Raw genomic sequence first — 27,956 nt, 5'->3', positions numbered from 1 at the left:
GTTTCTGCTGCACCACAATGGGAGCTCCAGGTGAGAGTTCTGTAAATAGGAGATTTTTGACGCTATAGCCAGGCTCGTCCAGACCAACCTAACTTCCCCTTCAGCTCAGTGAGAACCACCTGGACAGTCTGGAGACGACCCCCGGCCCCGAGTTTGTGCACCTGGCTGCTGTCGGGTCTTGGGTGTGTCTCCCCTGCCAGCGCCCCGTGGAGGGGGCTTCAGAGGCCCCAGACTTAGCCAGCCCTGCCCCAGACACCAGCTCCTCCCCTTGGGGGGGGCGGTCATGGCTTTGTTTTTTTCCCTAAGGCCAATATTTCCAAACTCTGTGGTTGCCTTGCCTCGCTGAAAGGGGAAGAGGGGGTCAGCCCAAGGAGGAGGAAGAAGAGCAGAGCAAGACAGACAGCCGGAGCCGGGAGAGGCGCGTGTCCACTCGTCCTGGGCCCTGCGGAGCTCGTGCCCCGGGCCCCGGGTCCCTGGCCACCCCAAGCCCTGCATCAGCCTGCCGCCTGCCCACTGGGACCATGGGCCTGGGCACGCTGCTGCTCCTGCTGGCAGCCACAGCCTGGCCTGGTGAGAGTAGAACTGGGGACTTGGGCAGCGGCGGGGGCGGGGGGTGTGACAGGGAGGGCCCCCGGGAGGACCCCGTCCACCCGTGCCCCTCACCGGGCCGCCCGCGTGTGCGTGTGTCCCCAGTCCTGGGCTGCGGGCTGCGGGCTGCGGGCTGCGGGCTGCGGCGTCTGCTCTGGAGAAGGCCCGGGAGCGGGAGCTGCGATGGTGTGGAAGCAGCCTGGCCGGGGCCGCAGGTCCTTCCCGCCCCACTGTTGGCCTCCCAGTGTCCTGAATCCATCCCTGATGTCTCGGGGCTCCAGGTCCACTGAATGCTCGATAGCCGTTCGTAGGCGGCGGTGAGGGACGGGACGGGTCGCTGCCCAGACTTCACGGGGCGTGCGGACTCCCTGGGGTCTTGTCGCAGTGCAGATTCTGGCTCTGTGGGTCCGGGGTGCCCTGAGATTCTGCGTTACTAACAAGCGCCTGGGCGGCGCCAGGGTGCTTGTCCTGACCCACCCTGAGCAGGGCGGCCCCGGAGGGCCCCTGCTGCCCTCGCCAGCCCGGGCCCCATGAGGCGGGACCTGATGGTGAGAGGCCTGACAAGGCAGCGGTCAGTCCTTGGCTCAGAAGCAGGGGCAAGAGGTTAGCCTCTGGCCGGGGCTCAGGAGAGGCAAACTGGGGAGGAGAGGGTTTGGGGTGAGGGCTTGTCAGGGGAGGACAGGGAGGGTCACCCGGGTCAGAGGCTCCCAAGCGCGGACCGCTGGGCCTGGGGACGGGGAGCTGGGTGCAGACCCCACGGGACGGCCGGCCCTCTGGCCGCAGTGAGGGAGCATCTGCACCCAGGAGGGCGCCTGGCTGGCGGGGAGGCTCGTGTCTACACGTGTTCCACTTTATTGCTTCCTGCAAGGACTTAAGGCTGGGGGTGGGGCCGGGTGGGGGGGCCGCCTCAGCTCCGACCCCCCTCCCCCCACGGTCCCGGGGCTGCAGGACTCTGGCGGGAAGGTGTCTCCGGTCCCCGATGAGCACCCGGCTCGCCCAAGGTGCTTCTCCGGCCCGACCCAGCCCACTGGGCTTGTGCGTCGGTTCTTTTCAACTGAGGCGTCAGTTCGTGCAGTAGGAAGCAGATTCCCAAGTGTGCACTTCACCATGTTTGACACACGCACGACGTGCCCGTGTCGCCGTCTCAAGTGAGCTGGAGACTGTTCCCCCCGACTGGCTGAAGGTCCGTGGGTTGGCTTTGCTCTGTGGTCCTGTGCTCAGCCCCAACCTGCCTGTGGGCCCCCCAGGAGGAGGGGCTCCTTGGCGTCTCCCCAGAGGAGGGGGGGGGCAGGCTGGAAACCAACGCTTTCAGCCAGTGGACCGGGGCTGGGTGACTGGGGGCGCGCTGTGGGGAAGTTGGGGCGCAGGGTCAGAGTCCCTAGAGACCAGGCCGGTCTCGCTAAGACCCTGGGCCAAGGAGGAGCCTTGCCCCAGACTATGGCTACGGTGTTGGGGGGCAGCGAAGGGGAGGTTGGGGTGTCCCCTCACCCTGGGAGCTGCCAGAGGAGGGCCTCCCAGGCAGGTGGGCGGTTTGGGGAGGCGAGGTGGTGGGGGAAGGGCCTGGGGAGGGCAGGCCGAGCAGGCTTTTCCTTCCCGCCAGCCAAGCTGGCAGCGGGGCGCTGGGGCTGAGGTTAAGGGTGTCAGCCCTGCCCTGCGTGGATACTAGAGACAGAGCAGATGCCTCCCTCTGACCACACTTCCCGAGGCCAAGCCTGATCTCGAGGCCCGGGAGGGAGGGACGAGGCGCCCACGAGGCTGCGCAAAGGCAGAGGCGGAACAGGGAGTCTCGGGATGCTCCGGGCATGGACTGTGACCTTGAAAGCTTAGACCTTGAGCTCTGAGCGTGAGGACCAGAGTGGGCGGAGGATGGAAGGGGAGCCGGTGAAGCAGTAGCTCCGAGCCAAAGGCTGCGCGTCACTTCACTGAAACCCCCCCCCCCCCCCGCCCCACCAGCCTCCCCGAGGGTAGTTCCATGAGCCTCAGAGGGTGGAAGCGTGGCCTGAGGCCAGAGGGGAAGCAGGCTCCCCAGTGCTCGGGGGAGGACCACGTCTCAGACCCAGGCTGGGGAGACGCCGCAGCCAAGCTCTTCCCTGCAACACCAGCCCTGATCGCCGGGGGCGGGCGGCTGCTGTGGGAACGTTGGGGGACAGGCTCAGAGCCCCTAGGGACCAGGAGAGCCTCACTAAGATCCTGGGCCGAGGAGGGGGCTGTGGCCTAGACCTGGGTGTACAGTGGGGGCCGGGGGCGGGGCCGAGGAGGGGACCTCTTCCCAGCACCATCCCCTGTGACCCGGGCTGCCACGATAATAGGGAGCAGCCTCTCCCTGGGACTTGCCACCCGCCCTCCGGAGGTGAGGCTGGCCCTTGTCCGTGGTGGGCAGGCAGGTGCCGGCCTTGGCAGTCCTCACCCGCCCACAGCATCCTCGGGCTCAGGCAGACAGGCTGCCTCTCTGATGGATACGAAATCAGCACTTGAATTAAGCCACTCAGAAATCATGAGGCAGAGGGTCTGTGATTCTGGGGTGCAGGGTGAGTTGTGAGGGGAGTAGGATGGAGAGACCCATTTAGGGAGCTTTCGTGCAGGGTGACGGAGAGGCCCTGCGGTCACCCCACGTCTCAGGGCTGCGTGTCTGCGACCCCGTCACCGGGACAAAGGGGTTAGACTCCCCAGGGGCTCTTCGTGGGTTGGGGCAGAGCCAGGTCCCCCCCCCCCAGGACATGCCATTGCCCAGCACGTGGCACCCCCTCCCCGGGGGCAGGGGTCTCTGCTCTGGAGGGGACAGTGGCCAGGAAGCAGAAGTGGGAGCATGCCTGGGAGAAGGGCTGCGGGCTGAGCGGAAGCAGGGGCCAGGCCGGGTGCCAGCAACGTGTTTCCGCCTGCGCCGACGGAGGGTGCCTGGCAGCCCCCCCAAGGCCTTGAATCAGCTCTCACTTCCCTCCCTGGCCCCTATTTTAGGCCCCGGAAAAATGCTGACACTGCAGAGGCAACGGGCCTTCTTCCCGGAGGGCTCGAGATGAGTTTCAAGTTCTCTTTTCTCCTTCAAGAAACTTTTCCTTAAAAGAGCTTGTCTCCCCAGTAAACACCGCGGGGCTGGGGGCCGGGGTGGCTGCCGGGGGCCGACAAGGTCAGAAACAGCACGGCTCAGATCTACGCCCTTGCTGACAGGTGTTCTAAAGGCTTTCCGTGCATCTAACCCTCCCGACCTCCCAACGAATAGGTGCAGTGAGGTCCCCGTTTTGGAAGGGGTACGACCGAGGCCTGGGCTCTGAACCCCCCTTCCGCCGCAGGCCTCACGTCCAGCGACGGGCGCGGGCACCGCGGGACCCTCCCCGCCTTTGCTCTAACGTTGGGCTAAGGCCTTAGCCGCGTTTCCCCACGTGGTCCCTGGGGAACGTGGCCGTGAACGCGCCATCCCTTGGTCTCTCCCTCTGCTTATTCGAAGCCCCTGCTTTGAGCCCGGCCCTGGGCTTGGCAGCAGGAGGGCAGCGCGCCCTGAACACCGATCGTGCCCAGGAGTCGTCCTGGGGAGGCTGGTGGCAGGGGCAGCCCCTGCGGGACCGTGGCTGGGCGGGGGCCGAGCAAGCGCTCAGAGAAGGGCTGCTGGGGACACCAGAGACGCGGGCCCGTCACGGCAGGCTTGGGTGGGGGCCGAGCAAGGGACCCGAGAGGGGCCGGGACTTGCTCGAGGTGATCCTGCCCGTCCTGGCAGACCCCCAGAACCGGCAGCACCCACCTCAGGGGCAGGGTGGGCCCGGGGGACCCCTCGGGCCTCACGTGTGTTTGCCGCCCCCCGCCACCAGGTCAGGGGGTCCCGGTGATTGAGCCCAGCGGCCCTGAGCTGGTGGTGGAGCCGGGCGCCTCTGTGACCTTGCGATGCGTGAGCAATGTCAGCGTGGAGTGGGACGGCCCCATCTCCCGCTCCTGGACCTTGGACCCCGACGCCCCCAGCAGCACCCTGACCACAAACAACGCCACCTTCCAAAACACGGGCACGTACCGCTGCACCGAGCTCGGAGACCCGCTGGGGGGCAGCGCCACCATCCACCTGTACGTCAAAGGTGAGGAGCCGCCCAGTGGGGCCCGCCCGGGATGGGCAGGAGGCCTGGGCCTCGACCCCGCCGCTCTGATAAACCAGCTCCACACGTGCTGAGGGCCTGCTGCGAGCCAGGACCGCTGGCAGCGCCTCTCATTCAACACCATCCCCACTGCCACCCTGCGAAGTGCGTCTGGGACTCTGCCCCTTTGCCAGAGGCTCAGGGCGGTGGAGCCATTTGCCCGAGGTCACACAGCGTGAGGTGGGGGCTGGGCCTGGCTCATCAGCGGAGCTTCCCTGGTGTCCTGTGACCTCAGGCAGACCCTCAGCCTCTCGGAGCCTCCCTGTGGCCAATGTCCAGGGACCCCTGGGCCTGGGGGAGGGGATGTGTGTGTGTGCTGGGGGGCGGGCTGAAACCCTGTGTCCCCTTGTTCCCCAGACCATCGTCGGCCCTGGAGGGTCCTGGCCCCAGAAGTGACGGTGCTGGAGGGCCAGGATGCGAGGCTGCCCTGCCTGCTCACCGACCCGGCCCTGGCAGGGGGTGTCTCGCTGGCACTGTTGCGCAGACTGTCTGTCTTGCCCGGCCGGGCTGTCTTGCGCCAAACCAACTACTCCTTCTCGCCCTGGCATGGCTTCACTATCCACAAGGCCAAGTTCATCGAGGGCCAGGACTACGCGTGCACCGTCCTGGTAGACGGCAGGACGGTGTGGAGAAGCGTCCGGCTCAACGTGCAGAAAGGTGTGTGGGCCAGGGTCCCCTCATCACCCGCTCCTTCCCTGCCCCGCGGTCAGCAGGGGGGCCCTTGCTGGGGTGAGGTGGCGAGGTGCTGGGTGCAGGGACGGAGCCACGTACAAGCCCACAGCGCAGGGCAGGGCGGTCTCGGTGGGAGAGGCCGAGAAAGTCCTTGAGCAGGGGGTGGAGTCGAGAGGGAGGAGCCCTGCGGGAAGGGTGACACGTTTTGGAGCTGAAATGCGAAACAGGCAAAGAGGAAACTGCAGGTCTGGTCGCGGTCCCGCAGTGGGAACAGGCTCCCCAGGTTCCAGGAACAGAGGGAGGCCCGAAGCGCTCCCGCACCCGCAGCGTGGGTTTCTGGCTTGGCACCAGCCGCGGTGCCGGGCGCTGGGGAGCAGAGAGCCAGGTGATGGGGTGTGGCGGCAGGCGCCTGGCACACCTCCCCTGGGGACAGTGGTGGTGACGTCTCTCTTGTGTTCCCCTGTCCCTGTCCAAGGCGATTCTGGTTTCTGGAAGGGCCGGGGTGAGCCCGCGGGAACCCAGGCGCAGGACCTGGGCCTGAGACTGGAGTCCAGGGCGTGTGATGAGGCCACGGTCAGAGCAGCCCTGGGCCCTGAGGCCACGAAACCTGTCCCGAAGGCCCAAGGCCCCCACCCACGTGCAGAGAGGCCCCGAAGGCCTTTGGTGTGCACTGGCAGAGAGAGCCCGGGCCCCAGCGCTGCCCGGAGCCTCTCAGGGGCCATGCACGAGGCCGCGAGGGCCCTGCCCCGGGGAGATAGGGTGATTTTTCAACCACAGCAGCCTCGGATGTTCATTCAGTGCCTACCACGTGTGGGGCACCGGGCTAGCTGCCAGGGGTGTTACCTTCCTGGATTTGCCCTTGATGAGGGCTCCAGACGGGACAGAAGGCAAGTCAGCAGCCGTAGTGCTGAACAAGAAGCCCAGCTGGAGGCGCTGGGGCCGGACGAGGCCGGCTCAGCTAAATCGGTCGCAGGAGGCCTCTCTGAGGGGGGTTGGAGCCGAAGGTCTGAGGGGCGGGGGCCAGCGCCCCTCACTGTGGGAGACGCCTCCCCAGGGCACGGTCTGGGGTGGCGGCGGGGAAGGCTGTGCCCTGGCAGCGCAGTGAGCGGACGGGGACAGGTGTGCAGGCACGGGGACAGACCTGGGGAGGTGGAGGTGGAGCTTCTATTCTGAGAGTGATGGGAAAGCCGCTCCAGGTTGGCACGAGAGAGGCACTGTCCTGGTTTCATCGTGAAGAGCTCGCCTGGGCCGGGGCAGCAGGAGCCCGAGCCGAGAGGGAGGGTGCGGCTGGGAGGGCGGCGGGTCGGCCCAGCTCTGTCTGGGAGGCAGGAGGTGCAGGGAGATGGAGGCATCGGGGCTGCCACCCAGGATGTGGGGCGGGACCCCGGCCGGTGGAGGGCGCAGAATGATGGCTCCGGCCTGGGCGTTCATGGGTTCCCCCCCCCCCACCCCGCCCCCAGTCATCCCAGGCCCCCCGACCTTGACGCTGAAGCCCACAGAGCTGGTGCGCATTCAGGGAGAGGCCGCCCAGATCGTGTGCTCGGCCACCGACGTGGATGTCCACTTCGAGGTCTTCCTCCACCGCGGAGACACCAAGGTCGGTGCCTGCGGGTGGGCCCTGCAGCCGCAGCCCCCAGCCCCGCCTCCGACCGGCCCCCCGGCTCTCAGGGCCGAGGGCGAGACCTCCCCAAGATCACGCTGCGGGTCAGGGGCTGAGGCAGGAGCAGCAGGCAGGGTCACGCTGCTGCATCTTGGGGTGGGGGGTTCTCTACTCCCTGACCCAGGACCCGTGCCCCTGCCGGCAGACAAGAGCCACCTGTCCGCTCACTTCTGATTTAGCAAGAGGTTCCTAGGCCACCTTGGATGCCAGGGACTGAGGGCGGGTGGGGCCGGACTCTCAGCAGGAAATGGACTCAGGCCGCTCCCAAGGCCGTCCTCCCCCAGCCGCGGCGTTGCCGTGCCGTCCGCACACGCAGCGTGTCTCACTTTGTCTACACCACAACCCTGGGAGCGCAGGGCCAGTGTCGGTCCCACTGTGCAGATAGAGAAACGGAGGCCCAGAGTTCCAGGAAAGAGTCGAGGAAAAGGCCAGTGGTGATCCTCAAAGGGTCCCCCAGCTTCCAGGGGCTCAACCCCCTCAGTGTACGGTGTCCCTTCCTTCTGGCTGCAGCTGCCCATCTCTCAACAATCCGACTTCCACGACAACCGTTACCAAAAAGTCCTGACCCTCGACCTCAATCCCGTGGGCTTCCAAGACGCCGGCAACTACACCTGCATGGCCACCAACGCCCGGGGCACGCACGCCACCTCCATGGTCTTCCGGGTGGTAGGTGAGCATCGGGTGGTGGGGAGGCTGGGCGGGGGGCGGGGGCCGATGCAGAGAAGGAGGAGACGGTGGTGACCAGCTCGCGGGAAAGCCTGGCTAGGGGCGTCTCTCCACGGCCCTCCCAGAACCCCCCTCCCACCCGGGAGCAACCCCAGGGCTGGCTGCCTCGGCTTCCAGCATCACTCAGTTCTGCTTGGGGGCCGGGGCCCAGTGGCTCCCCCCCCCCGGGCTTCACCGTCGACCCATTCAGTCGTTCCTCCAAGCCTGGGACACTCGTGTCCCTGGGACACATGAACAGACGGCCGTCACCCGTTGTGGTCGGGGGAAGTGTGGGGTGTCCTGGGAACACCAGGGGGACCCCCACCCAAGAGCCTTGGACCACGCGCCCTCTAAGCTGGGACCAGAATGGATGCGGGTCGGCCCGGCAGACGGATGGGAAAGGAAGGGGAACAGTTCTTTTAGCAGAGGGAACAGCATAAGCAAGGCTCGAAGGCAGAGAAAGCGAGAGCGTTTGAGACACCAGAGAAACGGACAGCAGCAGGGACCCGCCGGCGCGGGAGGGCCGCCGCACAAGGCGGAGCTGAAGGCGGCGTCCGCAGGGCCGGGCCATGGGTAGTGGCCTCGTATCTGCTGAGAGGGTGTGGAAGGACTTCAAGGGAGCGATGCGATGAGCGTGTACAGAGGGGCCACGCGTGGTGGTCGGGAGCCCGCACTCCCGGGCCGCACTCCCCCTGGCTCTGCCAGTGACGTAGGAGACGGCGTCACCTCTGCCTCCCCTGCAAAGTGGGGAGGTGGCCAGAGCTGTGTCACAGGCCTGGGGTGACAACTGTGAAGCTCCCGGCGTGGACGTGGACTTAGACAGGGTTAAGGATGTAGGCACGGACCGGACACAGACGTAGGCGTGTAGTTGGAAGTGCTCAGCATGGGACCTGGCACGGAGTGATTGCTCAGTGTGCCTGGGGAGATGTGATCTGAGGGGCTCAGCCCGGCGTCGTGTGGACGAGATGGGAGACCAGGGGCTGGAGGCCCATCGGGGCGGTGAGCGCAGGGGTCCAGGCCAGCGATGGCTAAGGGCGCCAGGCTGCGCTGAGGCCCAGGAGCGTCCGTCAGCCGAACGACCTGTGTGCGGTCCTGGACAAGGCCTGGTGGCTGCTGGGAGGAAGGGACAAAGGGGAAGGAGCCAAGACCACGTCTGGGTCTTCGGCTGGAGTGACAGGGAGGGCGGCAGGAGCAGTGGCTGAGCATCCGGAGCAGAGGGGCGTCTCTTCGTGGGGGGTGCGGGGGGACTGGCCCTGAGCCACTTGAGTCCAGCCGCACCTCGTGTGTTAGATGTTACGGGGTGGGGCGGGGGGGGACAGCGTGCGCGTCACCCACACAGCCCCAGCGCCACCCAGGCCCGCGGCAGCTCTGCCTGGGGCCCCGTCCTGTGCCGAGAGCGTCAAGGGCTGTTGGAGGAGAGGATGTCGAAACGCTCCCGGTTCTGGGGTCTAAGCCTGGGTTTTCTGGTGCAGGCACACAGCAGCCACTCAGTAGAGGTTTGCTTTCCTCCACTCTTCCGGCCGGATGCTTCTCAGTGCTCAGGACACAGCTACAAAAGTCCTGCCCACATGGAGGTGATGCTCTAGCTGGGAGAAAACAAAAAGCAAAACCAATGGTGTAAAAAAATCAATTTTATAGGGTTTTCAGTTTAAAATGGGGTGATCCGCAAGGAAAATCTTGCCGGGAAGCTGGCATTTGGACAAAGACGGGAAGTGGACGGAGGAGGAGGTCCTAGCGCATCTCGGAGAAGAGCGTGCTGGGCAGAGGCAAGCAGCCTTCTCGAGGATGCTCGGCGGGGCCGGCCAGCGTGGCCTGGCCGGGGTGGAACCGGAGAGGAGGGTGGTAGCAGGGAGGCCGGAGGAGAAGGGGCGGGTCCCTGTAGCCAAGGCGAGGACTCGGGCAAAGGAGGGATGTGACCCACCTCGGACGGAACAAAGCACGACCCAGCTCTCTGGTGCTCTGCGGAGGGAGACACAGGTAGAAGCGGAGAGGTGAGAGGCAACAGCTCGTCGGAGCTAGAGGTGACGGTGGCGGAGATGCTGGGAGTTTGGATGGATGGTTGGCAAGAGAGGTGGCTGGCTAAGGGAGAAAGAGGCGAGAAGTAAGACGCTTGCCCTAGAAGCTCACAGACTCGGAAGACAGCTACCTAGAGGGAGAAGCAGGTGCACGAGTGGGAGCCTGAGCAGCATGTCCCGTAAAAGGGCCGCAGAGGGCACGGAGCAAAGTGACATCCGTCAGAGAAGGACCCACGGCATCACTGAGACATAGGATCGAAAAAAATAAAGCCAGTGACTAGAACAGAAAGAGACTCCCAGGGAGCAAGCCAGCGGTTACTAGTGGGGAGAGGAGAGCAGAGCGGGGGCGGGGGGGGGGGGCATTGGAGGTACAGAGACTATAGTGGGAAACCAGCCGCAAGCACGTATCGTACACCACGGGGAATAGAGACGAGCTTACAGTCGCGCCGACGGAGCAGAACGCTGGGCGCTGAGACACCGCGCGGCACGCCCGAGACACAGATGACACCCTACACCAGCTATATGTCAATGTTTTAAAAAAGAGCTTAAAAAAAAAAAAAAAAAAGGGAGGGCATTTCTGTTGTGACTCAGTGGGCTCAGAATCCAACTAGTACCCGTGAGGATGCGGGTTCCGGCCCCGGCCTTGCTCAGTGGGCTAAGGGCCCAGCGTTGCCGTGAGCAGTAGCGCAGGTCGCAGACGTGGCTCGGATCCCGCGTGGCTGTGGCTGGGGTGTAGATCCCGTTTGACCCCTGGCCTGGGAACTTCCACAGGCTGTGGGTGTGGGCTTAAAAAGACAAAAAAAAAAAAAAAAGGAAGGTTGAGGAGGGAGAGCCCCCCGCAGCCTGGAGTGATGGGTGAGGTCTCCCTGACCGGGTCGAGGCTCGAAGCGGGAGAAGAAGGAGGCGGGCTTCCTGGTGGAGACCTGAGCGCAGCTGCCAAGTTTGGAGCCACTGTGCTGTGTTCAGGGGACATTAGGAGACAGATGGCGGGGAACGGGGTGTGTGTGTGTGTGTGTAGGCATGTGTGTCTGGGGCGTGTGTGTGTGTCTGGTGGGAGGGGGGTGTAGGAAGAGGGAGGTGGCTCCATGGGGGCACGGAGACCTGGCGAGACGAGTGTTACATGCAAGCTGAGCCGCGGAGGGGAAGGGGCCTTTCTGAGCGGGCTCGTCACAGGGTAGGAGAGTGAATTCTAGATCTTAGAGGGTTGAGCCCTGAGCATCTGGTCCAGGGAGTTGTGCAAACCCTTGTGCTTTCAAGGCCGCTCCGTGCCCCCCCTGGAAGCCCCTGTGTGCAGGGGGGTTGGGGGTTCTGCTCCTTTGCCTGTGATTCACCCAGAGCAGCTCGATCTGAATTCATGCAGCCTTCCGTCGGGAGACACCACCCAGGACTCCCTCAAGTACAGGGAACAGAAAGCCACGCAAGCCGACCTGATCAGAAGAGGCTCTTATCGGCCTCAGGGCCGTGGGCGTGAGCTCGTGGCGTCGCCGGCCTAGGCGCTCAGCCGTGGCGAGAATCCACTGCTTCCGAGGCTCGAGGCTCAGCTCTGCGCTGGGCCCGTGCGGGGCGCGAGGCTTGGAAGCCGCAGCAGGAAGGGCGTCTCCTTTCCCGGAGGCCCAGTGGGAATCCAGAAGCCAGTGCCCCTCGTTCGGTGGGGACAGGTTAGCCCGATGACGGGCCGGAGCTAGTGCCCGCTCCAGAGCTGGCTGGGGAACCTGCAGCGACCAAACGATGACCAGGAAAAGGGGATATGGTCAGGGCCTGTGGGGGAGGAAAAAAAAAGAGACCCTTTTTTTAACAGCTAGAAACATCTCCAAAGGTCGTTAACTGTATATATGCCCACTTTCCAATCTTTCTGTTACATAAAGAGGCAGCGGCTCCAAGGAGGAGAGCTCAGGGGAAGCGCTGGGAATAGAGACGTCAGGGGCCAGGTCTGGGGAGGGCGGCGGGCTCTGCATACCTGGCACAGGTGGGTGGTGCTCAGGGAGGGTCCGGCCGAAAGGCTGGATCGATGGGCCGGTCACCGGACAAACAGAGCAAGCGGGACGACCACCCCTTCACGCCGCCTGTGTGGGTTCTGCTTTTCAGAGGGGGCCTACCTGACCTTGACCTCCGAGCAGAGCCTCCGCCAGGAGGTAGCGGTGGGAGAGAAGCTCGACCTCAAAGTCAAGGTGGAGGCCTACCCGAGCCTGCAGAGTTTCAACTGGACCTACCAGGGACCCTTCTCGGACCAGCAGCCTGAGCTCAGTTTTGAAACCAGCAAGGACACATACAGGTATCACCAGCGAGCGCCCCGTGCAGCCCCACAGCCAGAGGGAGGATGTTGCAGCCGGGAGTCAGGACACTTGGGTCCCCTCTCAGCCTTGCCTCGTGACCCGGAGCGAGGCCTTCATCTTTTCTGGTCTCATTTTTCTTTTCTTTCTGTACCTTTTTAGGGCCACATCCACAGCGTATGGAGGTTCCCAGGCCCGGGATCAAAACGGCACTGTAGCCGCCGACCTACACCACAGCCACGGGATCCTTAACCCACTGAGAGAGGCCAGGGCTCGAACCCGCGTCCTCATGGATGCTAGTCAGGTTTGTTACTGCTGAGCCACGACAGGCGCTCCTGGGTCTCCCTTTTCTTGACCACGTAGGACCTCGATTCACGCATCCGTGCGTGAGATGTGGCTCAGACGAGGGCACCCACTGTCCCCATCCTTGGAGAGCTGCCTCCTGGTCACCCCAGAACCGTCCGTCCTATTCCTCTCGTGACTAATGCAAACGTGGAAGCCAGTGCCCTGTGAATTCCACGCCTAGTCCCAGCCCCGGCAGCGACTGCGGGTGTATCTGCCAGGTGCACGGGGCGGGGGGTTAAGGGGGGTCTGGGGAATCAGTACCCCTTGGACCCACACTTCACAAGTTCTTGGCAAGTCCATGGGCATCCGGCCCTGAGACTTTCCCGCCAGCCACTCTGCCCCAGGGCTCGAGTCTCTTCTACGGGGCCACAATGCCACAGGCTCTCCCCGTTCCCACACCCCGAATCCCGCTCATCCCACGTGCACGGCGTTTTAGACGTCTTTTCCCGTCTCCTGTGGACTCTTTCCTCAGCTCTTCCTTTCCCTTTGTGAGATTAACCAAGACTTCCCTAGCAGCTTAAGGACCCGGCTTTGTCCCTGCAGTGGCGCTGGTTCATTGCCTAGTGTGGGAACTTCCTCCATGCTCAGGGCACGGCTGAAAAAAAAAAAAACACCCAAGCAGGAGTTCCTGCTGTGGTGCAGTGGGTTAATGACCCAGCTTGTCTCTGTGGAGGCGCCGGTTCGATCCCCAGCCCGGAGCCGTGGGTTAAGGATCTGGCATTGCAACAGCCATGGTGTAGGTTGCAGCTCTGGCTTGGACTCAAGCCCTAGCCCAGGAACGTCCACCTGCGGTGGGTGCAACCGAAAAAGAAAACCAAAGCAAGGACCTCAGCAGGGGGTGTTCTACACAAGAGCCTTCTTTTCGGAGGAGGAGCAGTGATAGATGTTAAAAGAAGAGTGTCTTGGCCCCGTCCCATGTGAATGAGACGGAGCAGCAAACACACGGTGTGCTCGGGGTCACACCCACTGACAGCACGCTGACCGGCAGCCCTGATGCGTCTCAGAAGCCTCTCCTGCAGCGTCTAGCTGCGGGCTCAGCGCCCCCCTCAACAGCCCCTGGGCTGTGTGTCCGTTGTAATTGACTCATGCAAAGGAGACTCATTTGCCCTCCCAGGGCTGGATAATCCCAGACATTGTCCAACTCCCAAACTCCCTGGAATTCTCGTTCTAGCTCCCAAACCTCTTTGATCCCTGGATTCCTTTTTTTTTTTTTTTTGGCCACGCCCCACAGGCATGTGGGATTGAACCACAGCTGTGACAATGCCAGATCCTTGAACCGCTGAGCCACCAGGGAACTCCCCATTCCTGGCTTCTGTTTGTTGATCGTCAGAATCAGAATGTTCCCTTGTCCTCGTCTTCCTCTTCCTGCTTCCCTTCTCGTCCTTTCCGGCCAGGATGCCGACCTTCCCCTCGTCTGAAGCAGAAGCTCTGGGTCTGGAGTCTGCAGACCCCTGGAAGCAGGCTGGTCCATGGGCAGGTTCCAGGGGCCCGTAAGCAACAGGACACTGTGGAAAGGGACCAGGGAGATGCCTCAAACAGAGCAACCCGGGCCATTGAGCACAGGGCACACGAGCCGGGCACCAAAGAGCCACCGACCTGAGCGTGTGCTTCCTAAGGGTGCCCTCGGCTCACGCCCAAAGAGCAGTTGTTTCAGTGGGAGACGCAGCTGTCAGGTATCTCCAGATGGGACGCGTGCAGGGGGTCCTGCTCGCCAAAGGTCTGGCCGAGTGAGGCCGTCCTGGAACCACCCAAGGACAACTTGGGTCGTCTGACTTGGCCTCCAGCCTCTTCTGTGATAAAGGACAAGGCCTGCCATGCGTCAGGCTCTCTGTCCCCGCTCCAAGGACCTGTCCCTTGAACCCCGAGCCCGGGTCTGTGAACGGGTTGCCGTGTCACCCTCACAGGAAAGGAGGCAGAGGACCAGAGAGGGGAAACATTTGCCTGAGGTCACACAGCTAGGACCAGGCAACATCAGGACGGGAGCCCCGTCTCCGGAGGCCCCGGCCCCATCCGGCCTCTCTTCCCTCTCCGCCGCCCTCGGCAGGGTTGGTGCGTTAGGGCAGCAACTGGCCCGGGTGCTGGCGTTTCCAGAGGGGTTGTTCAGCCCGGGGACAGCGGTAGAATAGGTACATTGAGAGTGTGGCTCCCGGTGTTGGCACTTTACAGACCCCGCCTCCACTAAACCTCAGGACGAAACCCCTTTACAGATGAGAGGAACTGTGAAGGGAGTCAGGTTGGTGGCTTTTCACGTCTCAGTGGCACCTGCCCGGCCCAGGTACCTGGCTCAGACAAAGGGTTTGTGCGGCAGACACTTTACCAAAAACAACCCCCCCACCTTTAAGGCGGCCATCTGAGCCCCGTGCTCCCTGACACCCAGCTCCCCTTGCAGATACGCCTCCACCCTCACCCTGCCTCGCCTGAAGCCCACCGAAGCCGGCCGCTACTCCTTCCTGGCCAGAAACGCCAGAGGCGAGGGTGTCCTGACCTTTGAACTCACCCTTCTGTGTGAGTGAGAGGGGGGCTGGGGGCCTGGGGAGATGGGCGGGGAGGGGCTGGGGGGCTGGGGGCCTGGGGAGGTGGGCGGGGAGGGGCTGGGGGGCTGGGGGCCTGGGGAGGTGGGCGGGGAGGGCTGGGGGGCTGGGGAGGTGGGCGGGGAGGGCTGGGGGGCTGGGGAGGTGGGCGGGGAGGGCTGGGCGCCTCTGGAGCTGAGGGTGCCCCGCTGCTGCTCTCTCTGCTCAGACCCACCGGAGGTCAGGACCACGTGGAGCCTCGTCAACGGCTCCAGAGCCCTGGTCTGCCAAGCCTCGGGCTACCCGCAGCCCAACGTGACCTGGGTGTGGTGTGGGGGCCACACGGACAGGTGAGCGTGTGCCCGCTGGCCGGGGCCCGGGCAGGGGCTGGGCCCCCGCAGCTCTGAGCCCCGTGCTGCTCTTTCCAGGTGTGAGGGCGCCGGAGTGCTGGTCCAGGAGGCCCCCGGCCCTGAGGTCCTGAGCCAGGAGCCCTTCCACAAGGCGACTGTCCAGAGGCTGCTGGCCGTTGGGACCTTGGAGCGCAACAGGACGTACGAGTGCCGGGCCCGCAACAGCCTGGGCAACAGCTCCCACGCCTTCCAGCCCGTCTCCGTAGGTGAGCTCCAGCGCCAGCTCGAGGCCCGGCCGGGAGGGCACCCAGCAGCTGCTCCACCCCCGAGAACCAGGGCCAGGGCTCCGGCGCCCAGCAGATCCCAGTTCAACCCGTTTGGGTGGGACTCCAGGCCCCTCCCCACCAAAGCTCTCCTGAGGCGGTGAGATGGGGGTTCTAGAAGCCACAGCGCTGGAAGCAGGGCAGGAGCCGAGGGGCACAGGGCACTCTGGGCCTCTGCTCAGACTCCCACCCTGGGGGCAGCAGCGCCCCCTCCCTGCAGCTTAGAGTCCACTGCTGCGGGCAGGAGACAGAGGGACACGGTCCCCCCACCCAGGGCTCGGCTGGACAGCCTCTGGACCCCCTTCCTGCCAGAGCCACAGGGGGGCTGCTGAGGCCGGGGGGGCGGCCCTGGGCCCTGGGGCAGCCGCATCTCAGGCCACGTGTGCAGGGTCCTCTGACGCCCCCCAGGCCGCTACCAGGCAGGGGCACATCCTCTGTGTGCCAGGCCTGGTGAGGCTCGCTGGGCCCAGAGGGGGTCCCCCAGGCGCCCCAGCTGCTGGCCTGGGAACAGCTGCGCTGAGGCTGGATCCCCGATGCCGCTGCCTGGGTGGCTCTGTCTCACAGCGGGGGGTCCTGTGTCACAAGCAGTCGAGCCGACATGAGCTTGAAGGCTAACACGGGCCAGGCGCTGTTTCAGAGGCCTCGGCCACCCGAGGTCAACACTGTCTTCCTTCCCACTGGGGCACCGTGGGCCTGAGGCTGAGGGACACGTCACAGGTTTGGCGTCACACCTCCCGGGGGCGGAGGTGGGGTAGGGCCTCAGGCTCCCGCTGCTGAGCTGGGCCACAGGATGGAACGTACGTCCTCCCAAACCCACCCAGGGGACCGGGGCCCTTAATGTGGGAAGAGGGGACTCTGGGCCCATGAGCGTGGCTTTCAGGGCCTAAGAAGGGTTCCAAAGAGCACTCGGGAGCTCCCGCCCTGGCCTGGCAGTGAAGAGCCCGCCTGGCATCCACGAGGACGCGGGTTCAGTCCCTGGCCTCGCTCAGTGGGTTAAGGATCCGGCGTGGCCGTGAGCTGTGGTGTGGGTCCCAGACGCAGCTCAGATCCCGCGTGGCGGTGGCTCAGGCGTAGGCCGGCGGCTGCAGCTCCGACTCGCCCCCTAGCCCGGGAGCCTCCATATGCCGTGGGTGCGGCCCCGAAAAGCAAAGAGAACCAAGAACGAAGGGCCTGGCAGGAGCTGCGAGAAATGCTGGGGAGGCAGGTTTCAGTCTCATCTCTAGAAGGCCTTTTGGTCCCAGCTGGCCAGAGGCCCCAGTGGTGAGAACCTCCACACTCGGGGTGGGGGGCCTGCAGGTCACGGCTGAGCCCGGGTCGGGCTGCTGCGGGGGCTCCTTGCACCCGCAGGGGTGGCCTGTGTGACCTGAGGGGCTTGCCCGGCCCCAGGGGCCATGCGGCTGGGCAGGAGCAGAGCAGGGGACAGTTCCCCCCGGCCCCTGGCTGGGAAGGGTCTGCAGGCTTCCGGGTGAGAGGACATTGTCCAGTCACCAAGACTTTATTGGGCACCTACTGTATTCTAGGCAACTGGCCCGTTCCCAGTAGGGGCAGGCGGGTCTCAGGGCGCCCGCTGCTGGCTCACTTCTCTGCCTCGCCCCTTCCAGCAGCCCAGGTGCACTCGCCGGATGAACCCCTCTTCACCCCGGTGCTGGTGGCCTGTGTGTCCATCATGGCCTTGCTGCTGCTGCTGCTGCTGCTGCTCCTTTACAAGTACAAGCAGGTGAGCCAGCGGGGCGGCAGGGGGTCAGGGCGGGGACGGCCCGGTACCCGAGGGAGCCAGACCCTGGGGCAGCGCCACCAGGCTGCATGGATCCAGCCTCAGCCCTGGATCCATCAGCCCAGCACCGGGCCAGCAGCTCTGAGGTGGGCGCCTGCTGTATGCCAGTGGGAGTGGCCGAGGGAGCCCAGACCGGGAGCCTTGGAGGTTCTGCCCCGGAGGGGGGGGGGGTCCCTGCGTAGTGCAGGAGGCCCTTGCTAATCGAATGACCCTGAAAGGGAGGGCACGGGTCACGGGGGTGGGGGGCGCTGCCGTGGGGAGAGCAGGGGTGTCTGGGAGCGTGCGAACGTGGGATCCTGTCCCAGCTGGGGGCTTCAGGGATGCCCAGAGGGGGTCCTGGGGCCAGGCCTGTGTCTCTCGGGAAGGCGGCAGGGGAGCTGGTGGAGGGAAGGCCCGCCCGCCAGCCATCGTCCTGTTCGCTATTCGATATCGTTATTAATCTAGGCTATTGCCCGCTGCTGCCTCGGGCCCTGCCTGCCATCCGCGTGCTCAGTTGTAGCGATTTGAGGGGCATTTTTTGGACGCTCTCTCCTTCACCAAGCCCCCTGTACAGAATCGGAAGCCGAGGATCTGAGAGGTCCAGACAGTTGCCCTCGTCTCAGCTGGTCAGTGGCCGAGGCTGGCTTTGGAGGAATGTCACAGCATCTTCTCTTAGGCCCCCAGCAATGGGGAGGCGGCGCCTAGAGCGCCAGCATTTTACAGTGAGGAACAGGCCTGGCAAGGTCAAAGGACCTGCCCACGGCTTTCAGGTGTCTTGTACCCTAGAGCCTGCAGCCTCCACCACGCAGCCTGACGGCCTCCCTGCCCAGGAGAGCACGTCCGCTGCCATAGGGCTCTGAGAGCACCAGGCTGGAAGCGGAGGGGGTCTCTGGGGGTGGCACAGAGGAAGACTGCTTGGAGGGGGGCACGCGTGAGCAGGACAGGCCTGGGAGGACGGAGCAGCAGCAAACGGGGAGATGCTCTTCAGGGCAAGGGTGTCTATGGGGGACAGCAGCGTGGGGAGCCGTGAACCCTGATGCGCAGAAGAGGATGCAGGCGGGGGCGGGCTGAGGGGGCTGGGCCCCAACCTGGAGGCCCAGTGGGTGCGAACAAGGGAGCGAGGTGAGTCAGGAGGGAAGGACCCACCTGGTGGGCCCCTTCCCCACACCCGCCCTGGGGTTTTTGCGTGAGAAGTGGACTGAGAGCCCAGGAAACAGGGGTGCCCAGGTGCCCACGGGGTTGGCCGCCTGGGGTGAGGGGGTGCCCATGGGGTCAGCTTGCTGTGCTCATGCCAGTGTCCAGCAAGCAGAGAGGTAGCTCTGAGCCCTGGGCCCGTGTCCAGGCAGCGGGGATCTGGGCACAGCTCTGTCCCTGCTTTGCCATGCCATCTCGCTGACCCCTGCCTTCTCTGGGCCCCACTTCCCCGACCTGTCCCACGGGACCGAGGACCTGACAGCCTCCTTGTCTGACATGCCGAGAGCCTCCTGATGGTCTAGCTTAGGACTCGGGCTGGGAGTTGGATGGATCTGGGTCTGAATCTTTGTTGCCAGACTCTGGGACTCTAGGGGACGTGGTCTCTGTCAGCCTGTCCTTGTCCGTCTGTGAAGCGGGGTTGACAATGACAGCCGCCGCCCCCCCCCCCGCCCCGCCCCAGGCATCCTGAAGACTCAGTGTCGTAACTGCGGCGGGGACTTAGCAGGGGGCTGGGCACAGGGTGCTCGGGACGGACGCTGCCCACCTGCTCCCAGGAGGCAGCTGGCCGGGGAAGCCGAGGTAGCGCGTGTATCTTGGGATGAGAGGGGTGTCTGAGGCTGGCAGACCCCAAAGTGTGGGTCATCAGGCCCCGTCGCCCACCTCCAGGGAGCAATGTCACTCGCTCTCGTGGCCGCCAGGTCCTTCTCTGAGCAGCTCTGGGCAGAGTTCTTCCCTAAACGGACGGAAAGGTGCCTCCCAGGTATCTGCAGAACCACCTCCCAGGGCTGCCGAGATTCCTGAGAAGGGCCTGGTTCCCCCTCCGGCGCCCTGGGCCAGCCGTGGTCTGGGAACACCCTGCCCTCTCCCAGCGCAGCCGTTTCTGGAGCAGGAGCTCCCAGTCACCTCTTAGCCCCCGTGGGACGTGTGGCCAGCCCCCGGGCCCACCCAAGGCCAAGAGCAGGAGCCCTGGGGCGAGACCTGGAGGGGTCCAGATGGGCCTGCCCTGCCTCGGGCTTGGCCCCTTGGGCCTCCAACACTGGTACTGGGGGGAGGGGTGGCCGGGGGGGGGGGTGGTTATTTCTGCCGCCAGGCTGAGTCATGGGCTTTCTGGGCCCCAGAGACCGCAGTGGGGGGCGGGGAAGAGAAAAGAGCAGGAGTCAGCAGCTGGGAGGAGGAGACCAAGGGGACAGGGCGGGGGCCACTGCAGAGGCGTGGCTTCGGGGGTTAGGACTGAGCTCCGGGATTGGGGTCCCCCAGGTTCCCAGGGGAACTGGTCTGTTCTCCACCTTTGCGAGACAGAAAACACCCACCCGCCCAGTGCCGCCAGGCTGGAGGGGAGTCAGGGCTGTGGTCATCCCGCGGCCACCCTGGTCAGGTCGCCGAGGGGAAGTGGCCTCGGAGGGAGATGACGCACGCCGAGCTGTGGCCCCGCGCCCGCTCACGGGAAGTGCCCCGAGGCACGCACCGATGGCGTTACCGATTCTGCCACCGCGGTTGGGAAGCCCGGCCCCCCCTCCCCCGGGGCTCCTTCAGAGCAGAGGCTGTTCGGGCCAGAGCTGGCAGCCGCCTGCCAGGAAGGGGGGCCAGGATGCCCGAGGCAGGCAAGGGGGAGGTGTGTTCTCCTCCAGGTAGCGGTCTGGGGTTGAGAGAGCTGAGCTTCCCGCCAGCCAGGCAGGCTCTCCTTCCCGGTGCCCAGGATTCCCTGCAGCGCTGGGGGCCGGCTGAGGGGGCTGCTCCCCAGGCCCAGCTGCGGGACCAGAGGAAAGAGAAGTGGGGAGCAGGACAGGCAACAGCCTTCCCCGCGGTGGCGCCTGGGCATGGAAGTGGCCAGGGGAGGTCCCGGGATCCCTCCTGGCTCTGCCCACCCCCCACCCCCCCGGGGCTGGAAAGGCCCCCACAGGCAGGGCTTGAATCTTCTGACGCTCGGGCGGTTCCTGGTCCTCTGCCATTTCCGACTCTGCACCGAAACGGCCTCTCGGGGTCCTCAGTTCACCCACGGTCCGCGCTCCCGATCAGAGCCCGAAAGATCTTCCTTAGGTCTGACTGCAGTCTTCGCCCCGGACGACCGTCTGGGGGTTCCTCCCTGCAGCTCTCAGGCGTCTCCTCTCTGAGCCCAAGGAGCCTCGAGTCCCGGGCCCCTTTCCTCCAGGGGACTGGCACTGGCCCCCGCCTGAGCCAGCTGCCCCCTAAGGAGCCCAGCTGCTGAGCACAGCACAGCTGCTGCTCCTGCTCCAGAACTGACCGGAAGGAGAGTGGGACTCAGTTCCGAGGCCTCGGTGTCCCCACCGCCCAGGCCCGCTTCCACTTTCCACCTAAACTCTGTCTGCCATCAGCACTTCTCCAGGGCACCCCCCTGGCACAGTGCCCCCATGCAGCTGTCACCCTGGGCAGAAGGGAGGCAGCCGCTCCCCCACAGGTCAGGTTGAGCCCGGCCAGCTGGCGGGATCCCAAGCAGAGCCCGGGTGGAACCGGGGCCTCTGGAGGCTGACTGCCTTGCGCTCAGGGTCTCTGCGGCCTGTGACAGAGGGGTCACCCACCTGCATCGAGCCTCCAACCTCACCCCACCCCCCGGCCCCTAGAGAATCCACTCGCTGATTTCAGCCTCAGGCCCCTCTCCCGGCTCCCATCGGGCCTCCCCGCCTCCGAGCTCCAAGCCCCGTCCCCCATGCTGCCTTCCTGATGCTCACGTGGCCCTGGCCAGCTCCCTCTCACCTCCTCGGGGCCTCCCTGACTTCTCCTCCGTTGTCCCCAGGGCTTTCTGTCCCTTCATCTGCTTTGTTGTCTCCAGCCCTACTTAAACGCTCCCTGCAAGGGGGTTTGCTGGAGCTGGATGCGTGTCTTAGCCACTAGAGTCCAAACTCCAGGGACCAGAGGCTGGTTCAACTCTGAATCAGTGGTGCCTGAAACAAATCTAAGTGCTCAGTGAAACGCTTGGACGGCAATATTATTTAGCCTTAAAAAGGAAGAGGAGTTCCCATTGTGGCTCAGCAGTAATGAACCCGACTAGTATCCATGAGGACACAGGTTCAATCCCCGGCCTTGCTCAGTGGGTTCAGGATCCAGTGTGGCTGTGCTGTAGGCCGGCAGCTGCAGCTCTGTGTGGCCCCCTAGCCTGGGAACCTCCATATGCCATGGGTGCAGCCCTAAAAGAAAGACAAAAAAAAAAAAAAAGAACTGCTGACACCCGGAACAGCATGGATGAACCTTGGGACGTCGTGCTAAGTGACTAAGTCCCCCAGGGAAGGTCCTGCGGGAGTCCAGTGACATAAGGTGCCAGACAGGCAGATGCCTGGGATAAGGGCCAGGAGCTCGGGGCGGGGGCAGTCGTCAAGTGAGCACAGAGTTTGGTTTCCAGGATGGAGCGTGTCTGGCTGTTCAGTACTTCGCACTACCGGGCGCAGAGGGGGCTGGTGCGGTGGATTTCCTTGCGTCGAACCAGCTCTAACAGTAAACTCATAATGCTGGGCAGGGGGCTCAGGAGGGCGCTGCAGCTCCACCCTCCTCCCAGCTGAGGCACCACCCGGTTGCAGGGCTGCCCAGGCCCCCAGAGCGGGTCCCCCGTGGCTCAAAAACAGGCAGAGAAACAGGCTTGGAGGAGGGGCGGTCCCAGGTGGGCCAGCAGGCCTCGCCTCCCGCCTGCCCCTGGGGTCAGGGGTCAGGCCCAGGCATCTCCCCTGCCCTCTGCAGAAGCCCAAGTACCAGGTGCGCTGGAAGATCATCGAGAGCTTCGCGGGCAACAGCTACACGTTCATCGACCCCACGCAGCTGCCCTACAGCGAGAAGTGGGAGTTTCCCCGGAACAAGCTGCAGTTCGGTGAGCGGGGGTCTCGGCCTCCACCCTGCCCTGGCCCCGGGTCGGCATGGGCAGCAGGGAGCCTCTGGGCCCTTAGGCAAGGGCCCCCTGGCCCCCAGGGACCTAAGGAGGCTGTGTGGCAGGTAAGACCCTGGGAGCCGGCGCCTTCGGGAAGGTGGTGGAGGCCACAGCCTTCGGTCTGGGCCAGGAAGACGCTGTCCTGAAGGTGGCTGTGAAGATGCTGAAGTGTGAGCATCCTTGGGGGGCTTGGGGGGGGGGCTGGGGAGGGGGGCAGTCGCCTCCGTGGCTCAGCGCATCACCCACGTTTCCAGCCCGTCAGAGCCCGGGACTGGGGTGCGGGCTCTCAGCTTCGCCTCTGAGCTGCAGCCTCCCTCCAACTGCTGCTGGGCTCGGGCCTGGCCGCAGCTCGGCCTCTCGCACCCAGGACCAGCTCAGTGACGGGCCCGCTCTCCTCTCTCGGTCCTCGTTCCTCCTGCCTCCCTCGGCCTGACTGCCTGGGGGCTCTGGCCCCGCCGCGTCCGCGACGTGTGTGCGGCGCTCTGCACCCCGCCCGCTCTCTGCCCCGCCCCTGCGGCCCCCGCAGCCACGGCCCACGCTGACGAGAAGGAGGCGCTCATGTCGGAGCTGAAGATCATGAGTCACCTGGGCCCGCACGAGAACACGGTCAACCTGCTGGGCGCCTGTACCCACGGAGGTGAGGCCCGGCCACAGCGGGGCCCATGCACTTGGGGCCCCACGGCCACCTCCCGCCCCCGCCCCGCCCCGCCCCGCCCCGGCAAGGTCGGCTCCCTGCCTCAGTGTCCCTCAGCGTGCAGGCCAGATGCCCGGACTGGGCCGCAGCTGCTTCCGGGTGCCAGGCCGTTCGGAGCTCTCGTCCATGGGCCTCAGAACCGCCTGGAAAAGGAGACCGGCGTGCAGGCCCCAGGGAGTCAGGCCATGGGTTTGCAGGGAAGCCCCCCGAGAGGGTGGGCCGTCCGCTGCAGGGTCCACAGGAGTGTCCGGGGCCCGCCGGAGCTCCCAGGCCGCCCCCTTCTCGTCCCCGGGAGCAGCCCACGCCTCTATGGAGCTGCCCTCGACTTTCTCTGAAGACAGACTCCTTCAGCTCCCTGTCTGGGAGATGGCTCTGCTTTAGCCGGGTGGGGTTGCTGAGGCCCAGGGAGCAGAGAGGGCGGCTCAGGGGCAGGAGGAGGACCCGGAGCGCCCGCGCCCTCATCCGGGACGTCTCGCCCCCGCCCACAGCCCTGGTCCACGGGCCTTGGGGTGGCGGGCTGGCAGGGCCCTGACGCCGCGCTCTCGGCTGCTCTAGGCCCTGTCCTGGTCATCACCGAGTACTGCTGCTACGGGGACCTGCTCAACTTCCTGCGAAGGAAGGCAGAGGCCATGCTGGGACCCGGCCTGAACCCAGGCCAGAGCCCCGAGCCAGGCCCCGGCTACAAAAACATCCCCTTGGAAAAGAAATACACCCGCAGGTAAGGTCCCGGCAAAGGGGGGAAGGAGGCCAGGCCTGGGAGGGGGGCCCCGAGGTCCGTCCCCAGAGGCGGCGCGGGGCCGAGTGGCCCGGTGGCCCTCACCGTCCGTCCCACCTGCATCGTGGGAGTGGCCACCACAGCAACCCAGCCGCTTAGTTCTCGTGCTTATTCCCATCACCCAACAAACACCTGGGTCCCTCCTGTCTGGAGAGTCCTGAGCACAAGGACGGGCAGCTCGTGGCCTGGCGGAGGGGGGGCGTTAATGGACTCGTCGCTGTAGCCGGGGCCCCTCCCAAGGCCCCGTCCTTCCCTGCACCAGGCGGGGCACTGATGGCTCTTCCGTGCAGGGACAGCGGCTTCTCCAGCCAGGGTGTGGACGCTTACGTGGAGATGAGGCCCGTCTCCACGTCGTCTTCCAACGACTCGTTCTCTGAGCAAGGTGAGGAGGGGCTGGCCCGGGGAGTGGGGGGGGGCGGGGGGGAGTGTCCTGACACACTCCCCCCTCCCCAGACCTGGACAAGGAGGACGGGCGGCCGCTGGAGCTGTGCGACCTGCTCCGCTTCTCAAGCCAGGTGGCCCAGGGCATGGCTTTCCTCGCTTCCAAGAACGTGAGTCAGAAATGGGACCCTCCACTTAGGTCACCCGAGGGGCAGGGGCAGCGGAGCGCCCTCAGGCTGGACGCGGGAGGAAGGGGCACGTGGGAAAAGCAGCTGTCCTCTTAGACACAGTGCCGGGCGTCCAGGGCTTGCACGTGGGTTTGGTCACTTGCCGTGTGACTGAGCAGCAGCTCAACTTCTCCGAGCCTGGGTTTCTACCCCCGTCGACCTGGGCCCCATCTCAGAGGCATAAGCGTGAGACAGGACTACCGCCTGTGCAGAGACTTAGCCAAAGGCCTGGCACAGCTGGGCCCTGCTCGGAGCATCAGAGCTGTTTCTGGGCCCAAGCACCTCTTTTCTGGGGCCTGGTCCTGGGAGACGGTGGGGCCGGGGGCCCGGGCACAGGAGCAGAACAGACGCCCATGCCCTCACCAAAGACCCCAGGCTCCTGTGCCCCCTGCACCTGGGGCTTGGGGCGGCCCGCGACTAACCCCACAGCACCCCCAGTGCATCCACCGGGACGTGGCAGCCCGGAATGTGCTGCTGACCAGCGGCCACGTGGCCAAGATTGGGGACTTCGGTCTGGCAAGGGACATCATGAACGACTCCAACTACATCGTCAAGGGCAACGTGAGTGCCGGCACGGCCGGGCGGGGGCGGGGGCGCGGGGCCGAGTCCGGGGCCGAGGTGACCGGGCCTCCCGCGCCAGGCCCGCCTGCCCGTGAAGTGGATGGCCCCCGAGAGCATCTTCGACTGCGTCTACACGGTGCAGAGTGACGTCTGGTCCTACGGCATCCTGCTCTGGGAGATCTTCTCGCTGGGTGAGCGGCTGCGCCGGGGCTGGGGTGGCGTTTGGCCCCCTGGTGTCAGGTACTGCGTGGAGGAGCCTAGTCCAGGGAGCTCGGGCCTTCCCGTGGAGGCCTGGGGGGTTAGAACCCGACTGAGGGAGTGGCCATTGTGGCGCCGCGGAAAGGAATCTGACTAGGAACCGTGAGGCCGTGGGTTCGATCCCTGGCCTCGCTCAGGTGGGTTAGGAATCCAGCGTTGCCGTGGCTGTGGTGGAGGCCAGCAGCTGCAGCTCTGATGTGACCCCTAGCCTGGGAACCTCCATATGCCGTGCGTGCAGCCCTAAAAAAGACACAAAAGAATCCAACTGAGGCAGACCCATCTCTGGAGGAGTGGGTTTGACCCCCAGCCTGGTGGGGTAGGTTAAAGAATTCAATGGTGCAGAGGCGGTGGCTCAGATTGAATCCCTGGCTTGGGAATCTGCCTACGCTGCACGTGTGGCTGTTTTTTTTTTGTTTTTGTTTTTAAAAAGAATGCTTGGCGGTCAAGGCAGAGAAAGGGCTAGTGGGTGTGAAGAGACGGGGAGACGGCTGGGCTCCCAGGGCGCTTCCTCCCACCCCCCCACCTCTTGGCCTGCCGGCGGCGCAGTTGCTGCCTCCTGGAAGTGCAGCTTCCCCTCGTCTGAAAGGCCGGGCCCTTGATGCAGCTCCCGTTCCTGGGGCACCAGGAGGCAGAGGCGCCTGGGAGCCTGTCCTCCTCCCCGAGGCTCCTCTTGTAAAGCATGGGCTGGCTTCTTGGGGGCCATGCGTTCTGGGTGAAGGCCCTCATGGTCCTAGAAGCCCAAGCCCTGCGCGGAGCCGGGCAGACAGGAAGCGCCATTAGGAGGAGCTGCTGCTGCTACCACAGCCCAGCGGGCACCCTTCACCCCCAGGCCGGCCAGGGTGCGTGTGCGGGAGGTGACGGTGAGAGCACCGAGCAAGCCCTCCTCACGACCTTGGCCTCTGCAGGGCTGAACCCCTACCCTGGCATCCTGGTGAACAGCAAGTTCTACAAGCTGGTGAAGGACGGGTACCAGATGGCCCAGCCTGCGTTCGCCCCCAAGAACATGTACGTGACGCAGCGCGGGGAGCAGGGCACAGGCGCCCGGAGGGCTGGTCATGGGGGCGGCCCACCGCGGCGGGTGGACGTTTAACGCAGACTGACGCCCGGACCTCAAGGAAGGCCTCTCTCGTCTTCCGTCCTGGCTGTGCTGTCGGCCAGCCTCCCAGCCACCCGGCCCCCGGGGCCTCTTCGCCGCTTCACGCCGGCCGACACCACGAGCCACTCACTGGCTCTCTGCCCGCAGCACAGCCCCTCCGCGGGCTCGCTGGCCCGTCTCCCCACGCCTGCCCCCTTCTGCCAGCTCCTCAGCCCCTTTAGCCCTTGTGCCCACCACCACCTCCACCTCCTCCCAGCCTGCCTCTCACAGCTGCAGGCAGCAGGCCTGCCCCTTCTTCGCCTGGGAGCGCGCGCCCAGCAGCACCTCTGAGGCCCTTCCTTCTGCTCAGTTACCACGCCCGTCCCGACGGCATGCCCTCTCCCCCGGGTGCCTGGGGACTGGGTGCTGGTCCTGGACGAAGCGCCCTCTGGACTCCGTCGCGGGGCCTCTGCTGAGCAGGACTGCACTCACACGTGTAGGCAGAGTGGCCCAGACAGGTAACCGGCTGCTGTCCCTTCTCAGATACGGCATCATGCAGGCCTGCTGGGCCCTGGAGCCGACGCGCAGACCCACCTTCCAGCAGATCTGCGCTCTCCTTCAGGAGCAGAGCCACGGCGACCAGAGAGCGCGGGTGAGTGCGGGCGGCGCAGGCTGGGCGGCTGGCTGCATGCAGCAGACTGGGCTGGGGCGCGTGCATCTGGACTGACCCCCGCCCCCGCGCCCCCAGGACTACAGCAACCTGCCGAGCAGCAGCAGCAGCAGCAGCAGCGAGCCCGAGGAGGGGAGCTCCGGCGAGCACCTGGCCTGCTGCGAGCAGGGGGATGCGGCCCAGCCCCTGCTGCAACCCAACACCTACCAGTTTTGCTGAGGAGGTGGCCTGCCCTCCTCCCTGGACGGGTCACCACGGGGAGAGCACAGACTCTGCCCTGGGCCTTTCACTCAACAGCCTGGCCCAGCTCCCCAAACTCAGGAATGTGGGGTCCAGGAGGTCGGGGGGATCCCACTTCCAGGACCTGGGCCGTCACTGCCAGTCAGGGGCTGGGGCCGAGCCCCCCCCCACCCCTGCCCCCACCCCCCACCCCTGCCCCCACCCCCCCCCTTCTCAGTGCTGGGCCTCGCGTTTGCTATACTAACTGGGAGAGCACCCAGCTCCCGCTGAGCCTGTCCCCGCCTTCAGGAAGCACCTCCCCTCCCGTGTCCACGGCAAGGGACTGGTTCTGTGCCTTCGAGCTCCCAGGAGCTGCCCACACACATGGAGAGGAAAGCACGGCCCCTGGGGCCCTGGCAAGAGGGGGACACCTGCCGCGTGGGAGCAGACCGGTGCGCAGGGCGGCTCGTCTGGAAGAATCGCACCGTCCCTGGCTGCCTCTAACAACCTGCCCGCAGCCCCTCCTCCGCGCGCAGGCTGCTCCCGCTGCCGTGAGCCAGGCGGCAGCGCCAGGCCTGAGTGTCCCGCCCGGCCCCCTGTCCTGAGCCGGCCAGCGGGGCCCCGTGTGGCTGGCCACACCAAGCACACAGGCCCCCGGGTGCCGCCGCCTCACTAACAGCCACGCTGGAGGTTGTCCTGTCGGCATTAAACTAACCGCAGTAACA

General features: G+C 65.4%; 1 protein-coding gene across 2 annotated transcripts; it reads left to right on the top strand.

Moving 5' to 3' along the window:
- The first annotated feature begins 327 nt into the window (after nt 1-327).
- On the top strand, nt 328-27,956 carry CSF1R (colony stimulating factor 1 receptor). 2 transcript variants are annotated; one of them, XM_047779039.1, is made up of 21 exons: nt 328-570; nt 4,389-4,646; nt 5,061-5,360; nt 6,836-6,972; nt 7,546-7,705; nt 11,841-12,027; nt 14,760-14,875; nt 15,110-15,230; nt 15,309-15,496; nt 17,158-17,270; nt 22,188-22,314; nt 22,437-22,541; nt 22,898-23,008; nt 23,621-23,783; nt 24,131-24,222; nt 24,294-24,391; nt 24,887-25,009; nt 25,089-25,200; nt 26,173-26,272; nt 26,886-26,994; nt 27,091-27,956. In XM_047779039.1, the coding sequence occupies exons 1-21, from the start codon at nt 522-524 to the stop codon at nt 27,229-27,231; spliced, it is 2,910 nt and encodes a 969-aa protein (XP_047634995.1). In that variant the 5' UTR covers nt 328-521; the 3' UTR covers nt 27,232-27,956. The 2 variants fall into 2 exon arrangements, with proteins under 2 accessions (XP_047634995.1, XP_047634994.1); XM_047779038.1 differs by having other exon boundaries at nt 329-570; nt 17,155-17,270.

Source organism: Phacochoerus africanus, chromosome 4, assembly GCF_016906955.1.
Source record: "Phacochoerus africanus isolate WHEZ1 chromosome 4, ROS_Pafr_v1, whole genome shotgun sequence".
NCBI lineage: Eukaryota > Metazoa > Chordata > Mammalia > Artiodactyla > Suidae > Phacochoerus > Phacochoerus africanus.
This window is presented reverse-complemented; position numbering and strand designations above follow the sequence as displayed.